General features: G+C 42.5%; 1 protein-coding gene across 1 annotated transcript in view; it reads left to right on the forward strand.

Moving 5' to 3' along the window:
- The window catches only part of SNTB1 (syntrophin beta 1), a 230,213-nt gene that overhangs the window by 80,419 nt on the left and 131,755 nt on the right, over window positions 1–18,039 (forward strand). Inside the window, exon 2 of the mRNA XM_044245024.1 lies at window positions 17,399–17,618. Coding sequence (XP_044100959.1) covers window positions 17,399–17,618 — 220 coding nt within the window. The remainder of the gene's footprint in view (window positions 1–17,398; window positions 17,619–18,039) is intronic.

Here is an 18,039-nt window from a genome sequence, read left to right on the forward strand (position 1 = left end):
GATATTTTCCTGTTTCAATTAATCTGCATCTCCACCATCTTCCCCTTCTCTCACCTTCTTTGCAGACAGCCGAGGGCCAAGCAAAGGGCAGAGTGAGGCTCAGAGCTCAAAAGGGAAGTAGCCGTTGAACTGAACAGATGACTTAAAGCCTTCCTCCTGTTCTAAAACTCTCTCTGCTCTGAGATCTAATCTAGGAGCAGGAAAGATGAGGGAGGAGGTTGTGGGTGTTGTGAACGGAAAGCTCAAACTGAACAGGAAGCTTATTGGGTTATTCAAGAACCAGTATCGTTTAGCTACAGGATTGCAGGCTTCCAGGCAGACCAGTATGGCTCATGTTCTGACGCCTCCGCAAATGGCTACATGAAACATTTCCTGACCTCCCCGAGCCTCAGTATCTGCATCTGTTAAATGGGGCTAGTGACCCATAACTCGTATATTTGCTATAAATATTCAACTGGATAGTATTTAGCACACATTCAGAAATGTTCCAAAAGGCACCTTTACCTGAGTACCAATATGAACCTCAAAATAATCACCAGAAAATGTTTTAAGCCATATCTGTCAGCCCTTAGAAAAGGATCTAAACCAGAAATCTTATTGTCTTGTGCAACAGACAGACCATCGTTTGTGGTAGAATACTGGAAACCATAGATATTCGTTGATAGAGGCCAACACCAGAGTTTTAACAAGCCTGGGGCCGGCAACCTGAAAAATATCTCAGATCAATTTTTTTGATTCATGATTTGGCTTTTATAGACAAGTACTGATACAGTGGTAAGGTTTGCTTATTCTAGGTATTAAATTCAATGGTATACTATAGGCCGAAAGAGTACTTGAAATATATAAATGTATATAACACCTTTAATATTGCATAATTTGAAAAAATAATGAAAAATGTATATTTACTTTAAATTTCATTGCACTAAGGCAAAGTCTGTCAAAAATGGCTCCGAGGCAAGGTCCCCCAGATCCCCCAGGCCAAAGTTGTGCTGTCTTCTGGATATATTGATGGATTTGGTTTGCTAATATTTTGTTTAGAATTTTGGACTTCTATTTATGAATGAAGTGAGTTCCTTTCTGGAAAGGAAAGCAAGTGTCCTTTCTGAAATTTTCTCTGTCTAGTTATTAACATTATACTAGCTTCACAGTTTGAAATAGTTTGATTTGTGTTTGAAAATTTAGTAGAATTCTCTGATAACATCTTGTTCTGGTGTTTTCTTTGTGGGAAAAATATTAACCAGGGTTTCCATTCCAAGTGTTATAGAACTAGCCACACTTCTTATTTCTACTTCGGTCAGTTTTAGTAAGTTTTCAAATTTATTATCATAAATCTGTCAAAAGTGTTATCTTGTTATCTTTTTTATTGTAATTACTTTAATTTGTTTTATTTTATTTTTTCAGTGTTCCAATGTAATTACTTTTTTTTAAGTTTATTTTTTATTTTCAGCATAACAGTATTCATTGTTTTTGCACCAAACCCAGTGCTCCATGCAATCCGTGCCCTCCTTAATACCCACCACCTGGCTCCCCCAACTTCCCACCCCCCGCCCCTTCAAACCCCTCAGATTGTTTTTCAGAGTCCATAGTCTCTCATGGTTCACCTCCCCTTCCAACTTCCCCCAACTCCCTTCTCCTCTCTTGTTATCTTTTTAATCTCTTTTGTATCTGTTATTTTTCCCTTCTATTTAGAATACTGGTTTTTCTGGGGCATCTGGGGGGCTCATTCAGTTAAGCATCTGAATCTTGATTTCGACTCAGGTTATGATCTCAGGGATGTGAGATCACGTCCTGTGTAGGGCTCAATGTTGGGTGTGGGGCCTGCTTAAGATTCTCCCTCTCCCTGTCTCTCTGCCTCTCCCCCCAAAAAAAGAATACTGGTTTTCTGTTACCTTTTTTATTTCATCAAATACTGCAGAGGGTTGTCTGTTTTTTTATTTGTTTATTTTTCCTACGCTACCTCTAGATTCGTCCCTTATGACAGATGTAGAATATTTTGATAATTTGAATTCTGACATGACCATTAGAGAATGTTTATTAGTTTAACCTCTGCCTATCCATAGACTTTGCCAGCTTTCCTAGCAACTCATTACTCCTTAGCTATAGTCATTTAGCCTGTATCTCCATGGCATTGAATCTCTTGTATTGTTTTCTTTTCTTTTTTTTTTTTTTTGAATCTCTTGTATTGTTACGGCTGTGGTTATTAGATTTATTAGATGAAATACTAGATTTAGAACATGAGGGACCCAATTCCAGGGCTTCTGCTTCCCGGAAGTAAGATATTTAAACTCTCTGTAGCTCAGTTTCCCTCCACCTCTTCTATTGTTAAATTTTCCTAGGGGTCTAGTTATTATAAAAAGTCTTATTACCTCTTCTCTGGTGCTCACCAGCATCCCTTCCAGACTTCTTTAAAAACCAAAACAAACCATGAGAGACTATGGACTCTGAAAAACAGTCTGAGGGATTTGAAGGGTGGGGGGGGTGGGAGGTTGGGGTACCAGGTGGTGGGTATTATAGAGGGCACGGCTTGCATGGAGCACTGGGTGGGGTGAAAAAATAATGAATAATGTTTTTCTGAAAATAAATAAGTTGGAAAAAACAAACAAACAAACAAACAAAAACAAGTCCTTCTATCTTGACTGGTCAGAGTCCACTGAAGCTTCTGGAAGTTCAGAGGAGAAACGTGTAAGGTTTTATTCCCCTGGCTCTGACAGGCAGATCCAAGAAGCTTGCTCATAGGTCTCTCCTCGGCCATCTTGACTGACTTCTTATAGTTCTTTTTTTTTTTTTTTTTTAAAGATTTTATTTATTTATTTGACAGAGAGAGATCACAAGTAGGCAGAGAGGCAGGCAGAGAGAGAGAGGAGGAAGCAGGCTCCCTGCTGAGCAGAGAGCCTGATGCGGGACCCGATCCCAGGACCCTGAGATCATGACCTGAGCCGAAGGCAGCGGCTTAACCCACTGAGCCACCCAGGCGCCCGACTTCTTATAGTACTTGACAATTCCTCGTGCCAAAGAGTTACAAACAAGGCCAAGCTATATTTGGCCTTTAGGAGAAAATCTAGTACATCAGGTGGGTTCTGTAGGCATCGTTCTATTGAGCAAGATGTGTTTGGGTGTGCATAATACACATGCTTGACAGAGTGTAGAATTTGGTGGGGAAGGTTGCTAGTCTCTTACCTCCCGAGCTGTAGAGGTCTCAAGCAGATACGTGCATAGTCAGCCTTTTGAAGGACTTTTCATTCATGCGTGGCTCTGTGGAGGCCCGTAAGCAGGCAGTGAGATTGTGCACATGGAAGTGTTTTAAACTGTAACATACTTACAGTGTGTTAGTGGGTGTTCATTCATAACTTCTTCTAGTTGGGGAGACTCTGATGTTTCAAAATCCCTTCCTGCAATCTCCCTTTCTTCCCTATGCCTGTATAATTGCTTTGGGTCCATAGCATACCTTAGGGTAAAACAAACAAACAAACAAAAAACAAGAACAAAAAATTCTCAGACCTGGCCTGAGTCTGCTCTTGGTAATGACATTTTATTTACTTAATGTGGTTTCCTTTGGAAAAGCTTTATGACTCTGGGCTTCTGCCACCAAAAAGTAGCTGCAAATTTACTGAGGCTGAGTTTGAGTTGCAGGATGTTTTCACCAAGCTACACCTGGAATAATAGAGGTTTATTTTCCAGAGATGCCTGTAAAGAGGGAGGGAGAGCAGTGCTTCCTGCCTTTTGACGTAAAGTCCTATTCACATAGGATCCTCTGTATAAGAAAGAGTAAGAACAATATTAGGGCTTGAGTATCAGACATCCTTTCTATCCGTTACTCACTTCCTGTCTTCAGATGTCAGGGGATAGCTGTTAAAATAGTTACTGTATTTTCCCAAGGAGGAGAAATTACGATTATTTGCAACGGTGAAGAGCCTGCAGCAAACTGTTGAGAGGTCAAGTCTGCAGACATCAGAATCCATGTCCTCTCAGTGCTTGCCACTCTGACGAATACACTTGAGGCTGTTTGTGTGTGTGCTGACTTACATTCAAAAGCAATCCCCAGGTTTTCGGTTGGTGTCTTCTCTGATTGGCACGATCATAAAATTCTCAGAAGCAGTAACTTCTAAGTCTAACCAGTTATCCATCTTGCTAAGTCTAGTCCCACTGAGCACAGAGGAGGGGCTTAATTTATCTGCAGCGAATAAATAATGAAATGATACTTTCAAGCATTGATGATTTTGACAGCTTTGATAGAAAAGATACCGGTGTTCCCACTGTGCATTTTCTCATTTAAATCTCAGAAGAGCAACAACGACACAATAGTAACAGTAGTTAAATGTGAGTGTCAAGTATATCCTAAGTATGTCATGTATGCCAGGCGCTGTCCTAAGAGCTTTGCATACCTTTTTTTTTTAAGATTTATTTATTTATTTATTTGAGAGAGAGAGAAAAAGTGAGAGTGTGAGTGGTGAGAGGGACAGAAGGAGGGGAAGAGGGGGAGCAGACTCCAGGCTGAGCAGGGAGCCAGATGCCGGGCTCTGTCTCTTGACCAGGAGATGATGACCTGAGCCAAAACCAAGAGTCAGACGCCCAACCAGCTGGGCCACCCAGGCAGCCCTGTATTCATTTTTTAAAAAATTATTTAATCTTCATTAACAATTCTTTGAGATAGGTCCTGTTATTATCAGGTGAGGAAACTGAGAGACAGGGAGATTGCATACCCTGCTCAAAGAAGCCCAGCTTGGAAATAGAAGAGTTGGGATTTCAACTGAAATCCATTGACTCTGGAGCTCATTTATTGAAGTAATGCATTGTATGGCCTCCCTAAGGAAGGCACTGTGTTCTCTTTGTACAGGTGAGGATTCTAAGGCTCAATGAACTGTCCTCATGTCATATAACTAATATGTAGCTAATAAGCACGTAAGAGTAAAGAAATGGATGGCGTGATTTTATTGGTATACAACCATGACCTGTCTCACTGTATTGGAGTCTTTTTGGAGTAGATATCTTAATCACCCACATTCCAGAAGGAACATAGAATGTGAGAACTTGAGGGGGTTTTAGAAACAATCTGTCCTTCCAGGGAGGAGACACATCCTTTCTGCAACATGGAACATATCACCCTCTGGTTTCTGTTTGAATGTCACAAGCAATAGGGAACCCCCTACATCATAGTCTTCCTTACATTGAGCCCAGGTTTTACCCTGGTAATCTGTATTCACAAACTGTGACCCTACCCTACAGAGAAGCACAGAGTGAGCTGAGCCCAACCCACCACTTGTTAGGTCCCATCATCTCTTTCTGAGGCTAACTCCTGACAATGGTATCTGACTCTTATGGTGTTTACTATGCCAAGTGCCCTGTACATTTTTTAGTTTGAATTAAGTCACTCCGTCCTCACAACAATCCTCTGAGATAGGTGAGAGAATTACCATATGGGGAAACTAAGTAATTTGCTTAAGGCCACAGAGCTCAGCGATAGGAGAGCCAGGAATGGGACCCCAGCAATCAGACTCCAGACCCTTCCCTTCTGTGTTCTAGGGCCTCTCCTTTAATTTATGTTTTCTTTGCTTCTTGAACCTTTCCACAACCTGGTGATTCTTCTTACCCTCATGTAAACATTATTCAACCTGGGGCACCTGGGTGATGCAGTTGGTTGGGTATCCTACTCTTCGTTTCAGCTCAGGTCTGATCCTGAAGCTGTGAGATGGAGCCCCATGTCCGGCCCTGTGCTCAGTGTGGAGTCTGCTTAGGTTTCTCTCTCCCTCTACCTCTGCCCCTCCCCACCAAGCCCTCCTCCCTCCCCACGGTGTGCACCCTCTCTCTCTCTCTCAAATAAAAATAAATAAATCTTAAACATTGTCCAACCTATTAGGGTTTCAGGTATGCACAAATGAGGGTGATAAAGAGGGGAACCATCCTCTCCTTTTGTGATCACCATATTTCCATCATTGGAGCCTAACGTCCTATTTATTATGGGGGCCATCGTTATGGAAATCCCTGGAACTCTCCTTCACAGTAACTATAATATAGGTTTTCCTATCCTGCATGCTACAGTGATGCTTATTTTGAATCCACAGAGACAGAATTTCCATCTTATCCCTATTTTATATTTATTTATTTATTTATTTATTTATTGGTGGGGGGGCGCGCACCTGTGTGAAACTCTTAAAATCTTAGTTTTATCTTCTAAGGCTTTGGGTGCCTCTTCCAGCTTTATCTAGGAACCTGAAGTAGTAAAAGCAACATCTGGCTTATCTTTTTATTTATCAAGTAATCTGGCTTATCTTTTACTTTAAAGAAGGCCAAACACTTATGTATTAATAGTTTATACGACACTCAGGATGCTTTGTGTATTTCTGCAGAGTCGAGCTGTGATCAATGAACCCTCAGTATAGGAGTGAGATTTGGGTTCAATATAAGAAAAGGAATCTATGGAAGACATTTCAGACAAAATGGTGTTTGAAGAGCTTGATTCCTAAAATGTTCATTGTTGGACAAACAGGACTCAGGCAGCAGCATTTGGCTGCATGGGGAGGCAGTGTAGAGAGGGCAAGGGAAGAGCTCGTTCCCTTCTAGTGATCAGGACTGGACGCTTTGGAGCCGGGATGCATCGGTCCAGGTCCTAGTTTGTCAATCACTGCTCTGAGACCTTGGGCAAGTCTCTCTAGCCTCCACACCACTCGCCTTTCTTGTAAGGTAGGCATAATAATAAACCTACTTCATAGAATTGGTTTTTTTTTTTTAAGTGATTTTTTTTTTAAGATTTTATTTATTTATTTGACAGACAGAGATCACAAGTAGGCAGAGAGGCAGGCAGAGAGAGAGGAGGAAGCAGGCTCCCTCCGGAGCAGAGAGCCCGAAGTGGGGCTCGATCCCAGAACCCTGGGATCAGGACCTGAGCCGAAGGCAGAGGCTTTAACCCACTGAGCCACCCAGGTGCCCCCATAGAATTGTTTTTAAATAAGCTAGTAGACCTCAGACATTTTAAGTGAGGCCCCATGCGTAGTAAGTAGCCAATAATTGCTAGTTATTGCTACTTTTCTGAAGTTCCCCGGGTTGAATCAGGCCCACTGCCCGTTTTGGTAAAGAAAATGTCATTGCCAGGCTGATTTGTTTGCATCTAGTCCGTGGCTCTTTCATGCTAGAATGGGATCGTTGTGACAGAGACTCGAAGGTCCACAGGCCCCGCCAAATTTTCTTTCTTGATTTTTCCAGAAAAAGCTTGCCAACCCCCATTCTACAGGATAGAGGATATGGACTTCTGACCTTCATCTGTTGCTTCTTTGTCTTAAAACTTTGGACATGTGACAAATATCCTCTGGCCTCTGCTGCTTAGTTATAAGACTCCTCCCTAAGAACAAATCTGTGAAAAAGATCCTATTAACATTGCCATTCATTTGCTCAACAATTCCACAATTTGTTCATTGCTTGGATATAGATGTGAATACCGCGTTTTCTTTTTCTCTAGTGAGCACTTACCATGTGCTCGACACAGTTCGGAGCCCTCTGTCATTTGATCCACCAGCAGCTCTCTGAGGCTGGCACCTCTATTTATTCCCATTTTACAGATGGAGGAAGGAAATGCAACCTCCCAGTTCATTGCCTGCCATAGGTGCAGAGGCAAGATTGAAACTATGTACTGTGACTCCAGACTCTATAGAGTTTTAACTTCTCCTGTAGAGTAGTCACTCAGCTGGGAGGGCCTCCTGCTTGCACCAGAGACACTTGTGTATAAATAAAGAACCGTGATATGTAAGTGCTCAAGTGTGCGTAAGATCATGACCACGGTGAGCTGCGTGGTATAAGCCCTCCCGTAACGTCTCTGTCCCGACGCTGCTGCTACCAGGAAAGGTCACAAGGAGCTTCAGGTCGGCGTATCTGGAGGTCTTGAGGAGGTTTTACCTGAACTGAGGCTTACAAGATGCAGAGAGGAAAGTTTTCCAGAAAGATGTTTCCCTGCAGAAGAAACCAAATGTGCAAAGAACAGAGGCAGGAGAGAGCCAGCGTGCCATGTTCAGAGAATGAAAGGTAATTTCTTCATGGCTGGTGTGTGAACTGTGGAGACCAAGAGGGAGTAAGTCAGCTGAGATGACAAGACGTGGGCAGGAGCCGGCTTGTGAGGGGCTCTGTGTGAACTGGGGACAGACCCCAGTCCTCCGGGGTATGTGTCCTTCAGAGCAGTGCCCTATATTTATCCCCCACATGCACATGGACACCTCACCATAGGCACTCAAGGGTGGGCACCCAGTCTGTCTTGCTGACTGGGATAATTCCAACACTAAGGGCCCTGTGCATAGCAGGAGCTCATTAAATGTTGTATTAATGGATAAACCAAACCAGTCAGTGTGTTTCTGAGCCGTGTGAGGACTCATGGGATAGGATAACCCCCTGGGTCTCTGGAGGCATCTCTGGGGGCAATAATTTTGCTTCATTGAAAAATTAGGGCAGAATACATTGAATCACTGTACTATCTAAAATAGGGTAATTTTGAGATAGATTTTTAAGAGGAGGCCAACAATTACTAAGCAAATTCATAACCAGTTTATCTTACTCCTGATGCCACACATTATAACTCAGTACCATGTTGTACATAAACAATGAATCTTGGAACACTGTGTCAAAAACTAATGATGTATTTTATAGTGACTAACATAACACAATAAAAATAAATAAAAAATAAAACTCGAGGGGCACCTGGGTGGCTCAGTGGGTTAAGCCTCTGCCTTCGGCTCAAGTCATGATCTCAGGGTTCTGGGATCGAGCCCCACATCGGGCTCTCTGCTCAGCAGGGAGCCTGCTTCCTCCTCTCTCTCTGCCTGCCTCTCTGCCTACTTGTGATCTCTCTCTGTCAAATAAATAAATAAAATCTTAAAAAAAAATAAAATAAAACTCGATACCCTCACCCAGAATGTCCTTATGACTTCACCAGTGACTTGGGGTCATCCTTCAAATGTCCCTTAGAATCCTGCCTTGAAGGACCCCCTCCCCCAGTGGAAGGCAAGAGAAATAAATACTGGTAAAGTGAATGAGAATAATGATCCTTCTAGACAACTCTGCAAACCAAAGGAAAAATAACTTGAGTACCTAGTCTCTACATAGACTTCCTGTCACATGTGTCAGATGCCCATAGAGTTTGGTTAAAAAGTCACAGGATACATCCACCTAAAATCCAAGAATGGGGCCCACATTTTAACAGAGCTATTTATTGGTGAAGACACAAAGAGCAAGATGAGGTAAGAAAAAACTTTTTTAAAAAAATATTGTCAGAAGAGGCAGCTTCCCAAAGAATTATAGAACGTTGGAAGGGTAGGAACCTCATTTCCCTCTCTTGACGGGTAAGGAAAATGAGATCCGGGAGGGCAGTGACTGGCCCGGGGCTGGAGAGCTAGTTAGTGGCACAGCTGAAGCTGTAACTCTGGTCCCCAACTCCTGCGGCCAAATTCTCTTGCCAGCTCAAGACTGCCTCCCCTGAGGTTCGCAGTCCTGAAGATTTATTCCTTCCTTCATCATTTCTTGGCCTTTTTGGAAATATTGATGATCTCCTTCCACTCCTTTCTTCTCTGAGATGGCCTGGGCTAATGCCTCGAAGGGAACATCTTAACATTTCTGTTAGCAAATCCCCTTGTCACCAACCTGTTCCCAACCTGCAACCTTCACCCACAGTCCCAGTGCCCAGATTTCTTGCCTCCGGCTGGCCCCCTCTCCCCTTCCTTTACATTAGAAAATGCCCATTTTGTGTTCACCTCCCCCAGAGGAATGAAATATTTCTTTCCCTTCCTGTAATCTGGAATTTTTTTTTTTTTTTTTTTTTTGTCTGTTGTTGTTTCTGTTGTTATTTTTAAGAAGAAGATTTGCACGTGTCGGAGGGACTCGCTGGCTCCTGAGAAACCAGCCTGGTTGGCAAGCTGATTGGATTTGCCTCAAGCATTTCCTCATTAGTAGCCTGTGTGTTGCCTCTCCTTCCAAATGTCATCTGGCCGCTTCAACAAAGATTTAATTGTGGCAACTTGGGGCCTTCGCAAACGTGGGCTCTGCGGAAGGCTCTTTGGAAAGCCTCACCGCTGCTCGTCCTTGAGATGACAAACCAGAAACATATTGAAAGTGACTTGGTGGATTATTGGTTTGAAGACCACTCCTTCTAGGCTCTGGTCCCCCTCCCGCTTTATTTTTTTGCAAGTGAAGACTGGAATGTTAATTGCTCCACCACAGTTTTTTAATTCTTGATGCCCAGAAAGGGCATGGTTTATTAATTAGTTCTGATTATGAGCACCCTGAACTGGGGCCTGGCTGCTTCTTGATCGGTTTCAACAGCTCTTTGCCTGAAATTACGGTCTGTAAGCACATGAAGGTGTAATTATGCAAACACTAGCTGTTAAACCCTCTATTATGCATACGTATTACAATATCTTAAAAGGCATTTATTGAAATGCCATAGTTTAATAGTTTAGGCTTACAGAATCAAGCTCTCTTATGTGACAGGCAATAGCTGCTTAATTGGATGTTTTCTCCCAGTGCATAAAAATGTTGGCTTAAATATACACACATACACACACATTCAATTAATTTAAAAAAAAAAAAGTGTGAGAAACAGTAGTACCTCGTCGTTAAAAGCATGAACTGTGGAGCCAGGCCGACTGGCTTTGACTCATGCTTCTGCCTTTTCTAGCCCTGTAATCTGGGGATATGACTTAACCCTTTCCTGTCACTGCATCCTTGGTAAAACGAGGATTCCCATCACGGAATTGTTGTGAAGTTCTAATGAGTTAGTACACAAAAAACACTTAGTAGACTTTCTGAAATCTAGTCATTGTGCCTTTTAATGGATCTCTCCAATGCATTTATTTGTACGGATGCAGTATAATGTCTAGTTGTGATGGGCTAACAGAATTAGGGGCATCTTTGTGTGGTAGAAACTGAGAGTCCTCCCCTAATATCTGTTCTCTTCTTCTTCTGCAACAATAGCCTCCCTTCCCCACCAGCGCTTAGCTGGCTTGGCACCAGAGTTAAGAGTAAAATTTCTTTTCCTTCTAGACATGGCCGTGTGGCTAAATTCTGACCAGTGGTTGGTAAGCAGATAGAGTGTGTCAGCTTCTTAAGGGAGGAAGCGTCGTGTGTCCTACACTTCTTCCTCCTTCCTGCTGATGGGAATTTGGTCAAAATTCCCATTTTGGCTGGAACTCAAGCAGCCATCTTGGGTTATCAGATGGCAGGCTAGAGATGCAGAGCAGGAAGGGGGCAGAGGGCTGAGCTCCTGACAGCTTTAGGGAGCAAAGCTATCCTGGCAGCCCTTTTCTTTTGCTCTAGACTTTTAGTAAAAGAAAAACAAACCTCTCTATCATTTAATACACTGTAATTTGGGACACCCGTTGCAGTCAAATCTACTCTTTGGGTAACACTTTACCCTCCCTGAATTAGACTGTCCTCTCCTTATTTTGATTGCAGTGTGAGGAATTACCTCAAGAGGCTGAAGCACAAAGAAAAGAAAAGGTTTCACACATGCTTTGTTTTCTGTTAGAGGCACCGCTTTACCACACCCAGGTGTGAAGCACTGTTCTTACTCTCTGCTTGAGGGGAGAAGGGACTTAGCCTCAGGCCTCCCTTGGTGATTAGAGAGGGACAGCTCAACAGTAGAATTTTCCTCGTAACTGATGACCAAGCTTGTAGCAGAAGGGATATTCTGACAATTTTATCATCAAAAACCCACCAGAAGCTGTGGGCCCTTGGAGAAATCCAGTGGCAATGTTCTGTTGCTTTCTTTGTTATACACAAAACCAAGTTCTCTTTTCTATACATGTCAACAAGAAGCAAGATTCCTGAACAAAGGGGCTTTATGCAGGGATGAGTTGATGTTACCTGTTCTTCCTCAAGACTGATGTGAAAATATTTTGGTGATTTCAGCCTATCCTGTTCAGAAATGGTAATGATCATCTCTTTGTTTCCTTGTTGGTTTCCCCCTCCTCTTGAAATTGCAAACTTGTTTTCTGGTGGTACCAGAGATCTCTGGACTCATTTAGGGATTTGGCTGAATCTTCCCCACAAAACTTGTGAGAGGGCGAGGTGATCACTAAAGTTCTCTGAAGAAGCATGGATTCTAAGGAGAGGATTAGCCTACTTGAGGTTGAAAGCAGGATGACCCCTTACTTCTCTCTGTCTTGACTGGGAAGAACACGGGTATTGTTTATCGAAGTTCAGTCAGGTTTCTTGAAGTCCCTCAGGAAAATCCTTAGCCTCTGGCATATTCTCTTAACTTCTGGGGCTCCAGTTAGACATACGGTAGACCTTCTCACTTAATCCTCTACATTTCTATTCAGTGTTTTCCATGTTTTTATATTTTCGTGCTACCTTCTGTAAAACGTCTTCTGATCTACAATTCAGTAATTTTTTCATTGATATGTCTACCTATTGAAGTTTTAATTCTGGTTTATTTATTATAATTATATAGCAATACTTCTTATTTTGGCTACTACTACTAGATATTCTGTTTGGTTATTTTACCAATCTGTTAGGTCACTTTCTAAAAAATATTCTCTGAAAGGGGCACCTGGGTGGCTCAGTCCGTTGAGCATCTGACTCTTTGATTTGGGCTCAGGCCATGATCTCGGGGTCTTGAAATCAAGCCCCACGTCCGGCTCCACGCTCAGCAGGGAGTCTGCTTGAGATTCTCACTTTCCTTCTCCCTTTCTCCCTCCCCCCTACTCTCTCTCTCTCTCGCAGATAAATAAATTAAACCTTGTAAAAAAATAGTCTCCAGAAGATTCTCTCAAACTTTCCTTACATGGTAAAGTGATTTGTTGCTTTGTAGTTTCTGTTGGGACTGTCACTGCTCCCAGTTATTTTTACTAGTTCTTGCTCATACTACCTTGTTTCTATGTGAACAACATTTTCTTAGAAGTTATACTGCTCATTGCCCTTGAAAGTGATTCACAGGGACTCTTTGAAGACTAGGATGAAATTGTCTTCCTCTAGAAGGGATTTGCATTTGATTTTTGCCCGTGTCCTAGAGACTTGTCTAGCTTGGGACCTCCTTAAACCAGGTGTAAGATTAACTTAAGATCTCATTTCACCTACCCACTTCCCTTACCCCTTTTCTAGGCTTACATTTTTTTTTTTTTTTAAACAGGGACATATTTTTTTTGATCATCACACATGGACAGTATAGTCCTCAGCATATGATGAATGACTGGTAGATTTTAGATGAATGCATAAATCTTTAAATTATCATCCCTACTTTGTTAATATATTCTGTCCTTATTTTCAGTTGGTCAGTTAAAAGGATTACTATTTTGAATATGATTTCCAGTCCTTTCTTCAAGGTGTTGCTGCATCTTCTCTCTCTCCTTCATAAAGTCCCCAGGTTCTGTGCCATACAGGAAGTGGTTACCTGGTCAGTATTTGCTTCTAGGCTTGGACTTGCCATACTTCCCATGCTTCTGCCCATAAGTGGGTCAAACCATATATTTCTGGGATTCATCATGCTTTCCATGTGTATTTTGAGTATAGCTCCAGGTACCTCTGACAGTAACTCCCCATGGCTCTGTAATTAGTGGGTCTACTTCTGCTGTCTTTTCTCTTTAGTATACCTGATCTTACTTTGCCAGAGTTCTCTCTATAGCGAACCTCTGATTCTGTCATCGCCTCACTCATAGACCAAGACCACAATGGATATCACCACTGCCTATGGAATAAAGTCCACACCTGTTAGCTTGTCATTTTTGCCTCCGTTATGGAGGTGAGGTAGCCAGATTTCATTAAAGAATGTGACCTCTGGGAAGTCAGACCAGCTCCACCACTTACCAGCCACATAAGTTAAACTTCTGTGCATGATTGTGTTATGAGTAAAATAATGCTAGCCTTGGAAAGGATGATATATGTAAAGTTCCTGGTGTCCATCAGAATAAGAATAGCTTTCCACGACATTTCTTTTTAGCAGAGTCTGAAAGGAGGAGCAACTTACTCTTTCATTGCTTGCAGGTATGTGGATATTCAGAAAGTGAAAGATCCCTTACACATTTTTTCTCTGGACCTTCGTTGTCTTATAAATATGGTGGTGCCTTGAATAGTCATTTTGAAGCTTAAATGTGGAAAGACATGTTAAGTCTCTGGTTCCATACATTGTTAGGTATATAAGAAATGTTGGTTCTTTATTCCCCTTCAAACCGAGGCCCAACTTTCCTGTCTTTTTTTTTTTTTTTTAAGATTTTATTTATTTATTTGAAAGGCAGAGATCACAAGTAGACAGAGAGGCAGGCAGAGAGAGAGAGGAGGAAGCAGGCTCCCCGCTGAGCAAGGAGCTTGATGTGGGGCTCGATCCCAGGACCCTGGGATCATGACCGGAGCCGAAGGCAGTGGCTTTAACCCACTGAGCCACCCAAGCACCCCCAACTTTCCTTTCTTATGGGATGCAATATGATCTGTAAATCAGAGTACATTATATAAAAGAGGGACTGTTATTCCTATCTCTGCTTTTTTTTTTTTAAAGATTTTATCTATTCATTTGACAGAGAGAGATCACTATCTCTACTTTTTAAAGTCCTTTCTACCCTTTATTTATTTTTTTTAAAGATTTTATTCATTTATTTGAGAGAGAGAAAGATCACAAGTAGGCAGAGAGGCAGGCAGAGAGAGGGGGGGAAGCAGGCTCCCTGCTGAGCAGAGAGCCCGACGTGGGACTCGATCCCAGGACCCTGAGATCATGACTGAGCCGAAGGCAGAGACTTAACCCACTGAGCCACCCAGGCGCCCCCTTTCTACCCTTTAAGGCCAAGTTCAAATGACACCTGCTTCATGAAGCATCTCTGCGTTTCCACTTCACCACACTCACCCCTCTTCCATCTGGAAGAATAATAATACAACCAAAGGAGAGCCTTCAAACTATCTCAGCCGATACTTGAATTTCCTGTATGTAATAAGTATCAGTCTATAATGTACAAAGCTAAGCAGTGTTCTAGCTTCTACTAAAATGTTTTTAGAGAAAAAAAAAAATTCAGTGTCTTCAAAACAGGTCTATTTACTCCAGCTTTGGACAGCTTACATCTGTCCCCCTAAATTTTCTGCATTTGTTCTTAGGTATGTTTGTGTTCCTCTTTAAGCATATTGCCCAGGAATAAACCATTCTTTAAAAATACACCTGTCCTTTCTTCTCTAACAGCACCTTGTGCTAACAGGTTTGTGGTGACCTTGGAACTGTTTTCTCCTAATTGCACTTATATTCACTTATATTAAGTGAATTATATTCACTTATATTAAGACCCTGAAATCTTCTTTTCAAATATGTGTTGGTACTAAATGACATCTCCGTCTTGAATTAGTATGGCTATTTCTGATACCTGTGGTCGAGTTCCCGAATACTTGTCCATATAGTTTGCATCTTGGTGTGTTTGGCTTTATTAAATCACTGTGAACCTAACTGGTCACTTATATGCCTGGATTCAGTTTCTTGTGAGTTCTTCTGGCATACTTTATTCCTGTTATAACACTCAGCTCATTCTGCTTTGGGCTGTCGTTTATGGATTTGTATGATGTCCCTCTCTTAGGTGGGGTTCCTGAGAAGCAGATCCTCTGTCTGGGGGATCAAGCAGTGACTCTGTAGCTTCCCAAACTTGCTGGCTTCTGTTGGGTCAAAACCTGTTTTCTGGAACAGGTGGGCAGCTAAGAGTTGTTCTCAGCCAACACAGAGCATCTAAGAAAAACATGCTCAGGCTGGTGGAAGGGATCAGAGAGGACCCAGCAGCATCCATTAGAGTCACCCATGATTTTGGATTCTTGAGGATGGAAACTACCTATTGCTTATTTTGGTAGGCTCTATAAGCCTGGCCCCATGTCTTGCCCCATAAAGGTGTTAGTTTGTGGACTTGAATCATCAAAGATCTGGAGTAAATATCTTCCAGTGTGTACCCATTCCAGTCCACTGCCATTTGTAATAACAGATAGCAGTAAGGAACTTAGCCACACTCCCCTCTGCAGAGCATCACAGAACCGAACCCTGTGAGCGACAGGGAGAAGGGTATGGAAGTTCATGTTGCACATTCCAAGAATCTAGTGGGCCTCTCAGTACAAAAGCTATCTAAGGACCAAAGGCTTAAATTCAGAAGAGGCAAATAACTTCTTAAGCCCGAGGAAACATGTCAAAGAGCAGACTTTCGGTCTGCTCCACTCAGCTCTGGAAATATTTTTGTTTTTTAAAAATTTTATTGAAGTAATAGGTGCATAGTGGCCAAACATACAAATGGTATAAATGGGTAATAAGTGAATAGTAAAGTCTATCTTTCCATCAGCTTGGCTTTTATTTCCACTCCCAAGAGCTAACTGCTATTAACATATTCTTATGTTCCTGTCTGGAAATGGTTGTATATATGCAAGCCTATGAATTTATGATTTAGATACAAAAGATTACAGTATGTGCACTTCTCTCTACCATTTTTAAACTAATAATAGATCTTGTAGGTCTTTCTTCATCATTTGTAAAATTCATCTCATTTGTAAAAATGACTATTATGTCTTACAATTTATTATTTTTATGATGGACATTTAGGTTGGCCCTAGTTTTCAGCTCTTACAGAAGGTATTTTTGCTCTTACAAGTTCTTTCCATGCAAAATAAGTATCCTTTTATGTGAGGGGCTTTTTTTGTTGTTGTTCATTTGTTTGTTTCTTTGCATATATGTTTTCTCATCAGCCTTAACTTGAAAAGCCTATTCTTAATTCTGAATAGGGGCGTGGTTAGAGAACATGGTGACCAGAACCCCTGCTTCTGTATCGAACAATTTATGTCTTTAAGCCCTATGCTTTCTCCTCCTCTGTCCGTTTGTCTTTCAGCCTCTTCACCAGAATGCCTCTTTAAGTCAGAAAAGATAAAAGTTGCCATCATTGAAAAAAGCTGAAATTAATTCTCAAGTTCAGGTCATTGTAATAGCAAGTTCTAAATACCAATTTGAGGGGAGCTGGGTGGCTCAGTGGGTTAAGCCTCTGCCTTCGGCTCAGGTCATGATCTCAGGGTCCTGGGATCCAGTCCCGCATCCGGCTCTCCGCTCGGCAGGGGAGTCTGCTTCCCCCCACCTCTCTCTCTCTCTCTCTCTCTGCCTACTTGTGATCCCTCTCTGTTAAATAAATGAATAAAATCTTTTAAAAATAAATAAATAAATAAATACCACTTTGGTATAGAATTTAAATAACAGCCATACCACCCTGAACGCGCCCGATCTCGTCTGATCTCGGAAGCTCAGCAGGGTCGGGCCTGGTTAGTACTTGGATGGGAGAAAAATTGTTTAGAGAGGAAAAGAACTCGTGAGTCTTGTTCAGAATTTAAGAGGTTGGGTATCAGGAGCTCGTCTACTGCAAGTTTCAGAAACACAATCAGACCTTCCAGAAATTCACCCTGACGCACTTTAAAAGCACTGCCGTTGTCCCTTTCCTTGCAGTGAAATACATGCGAGAAGCCACACCCTATGTGAAGAAGGGCTCCCCGGTGTCGGAGATTGGCTGGGAAACGCCTCCGCCCGAATCCCCTCGCCTAGGGGCCGGGTCCTCAGACGCCCCGTCAGCCGCCCAGCCCTGCTCCTTCCACAGAGATCGGAAGAACATCCCCCTCAAGATGTGCTTTGTCACCCGGAGCCTGGCCTCTGCTGACCCCGAGAACAGGTAAAGAAGGCCGGGGGTCTCTGGGTCTCAGCCACAGGGTGGCCGCTGAGGGGGCGAGCGCCGTGCTCCTGTTCGCCAGACACTCAGCAGGTCCCAGAGAAAAGCCTGGAAGGGCCCCGCCGAGATCACGTGTATGTTGAAGCCGCGGCCGGCCTCCCTCTCTCCCTCCGTCCTCCTTCCTTCCTTGGATCCTCATGACTCATCTTGTGCTGAGCTTTACTTCTGGGAAGAGTTAAGAATTGGGAGTCAGGATCCTAAATTGGTCTTGCCTGGTTGCTAGTGTAGGTGACTTTGGGCCAGTTTGGCAAACCAGTAACCCTGTTTTGTCATCTGTAAAATGGGAATCGTTGAAATAGATACCTCACTGAGCCAGAAATCCATGTGAAGTGCTAGTGCAGGAAAACCTTCACGAATATAAGGT

This window comes from Neovison vison, chromosome 4, assembly GCF_020171115.1.
Source record: "Neovison vison isolate M4711 chromosome 4, ASM_NN_V1, whole genome shotgun sequence".
NCBI classification, from domain to species: Eukaryota; Metazoa; Chordata; class Mammalia; order Carnivora; family Mustelidae; genus Neogale; species Neogale vison.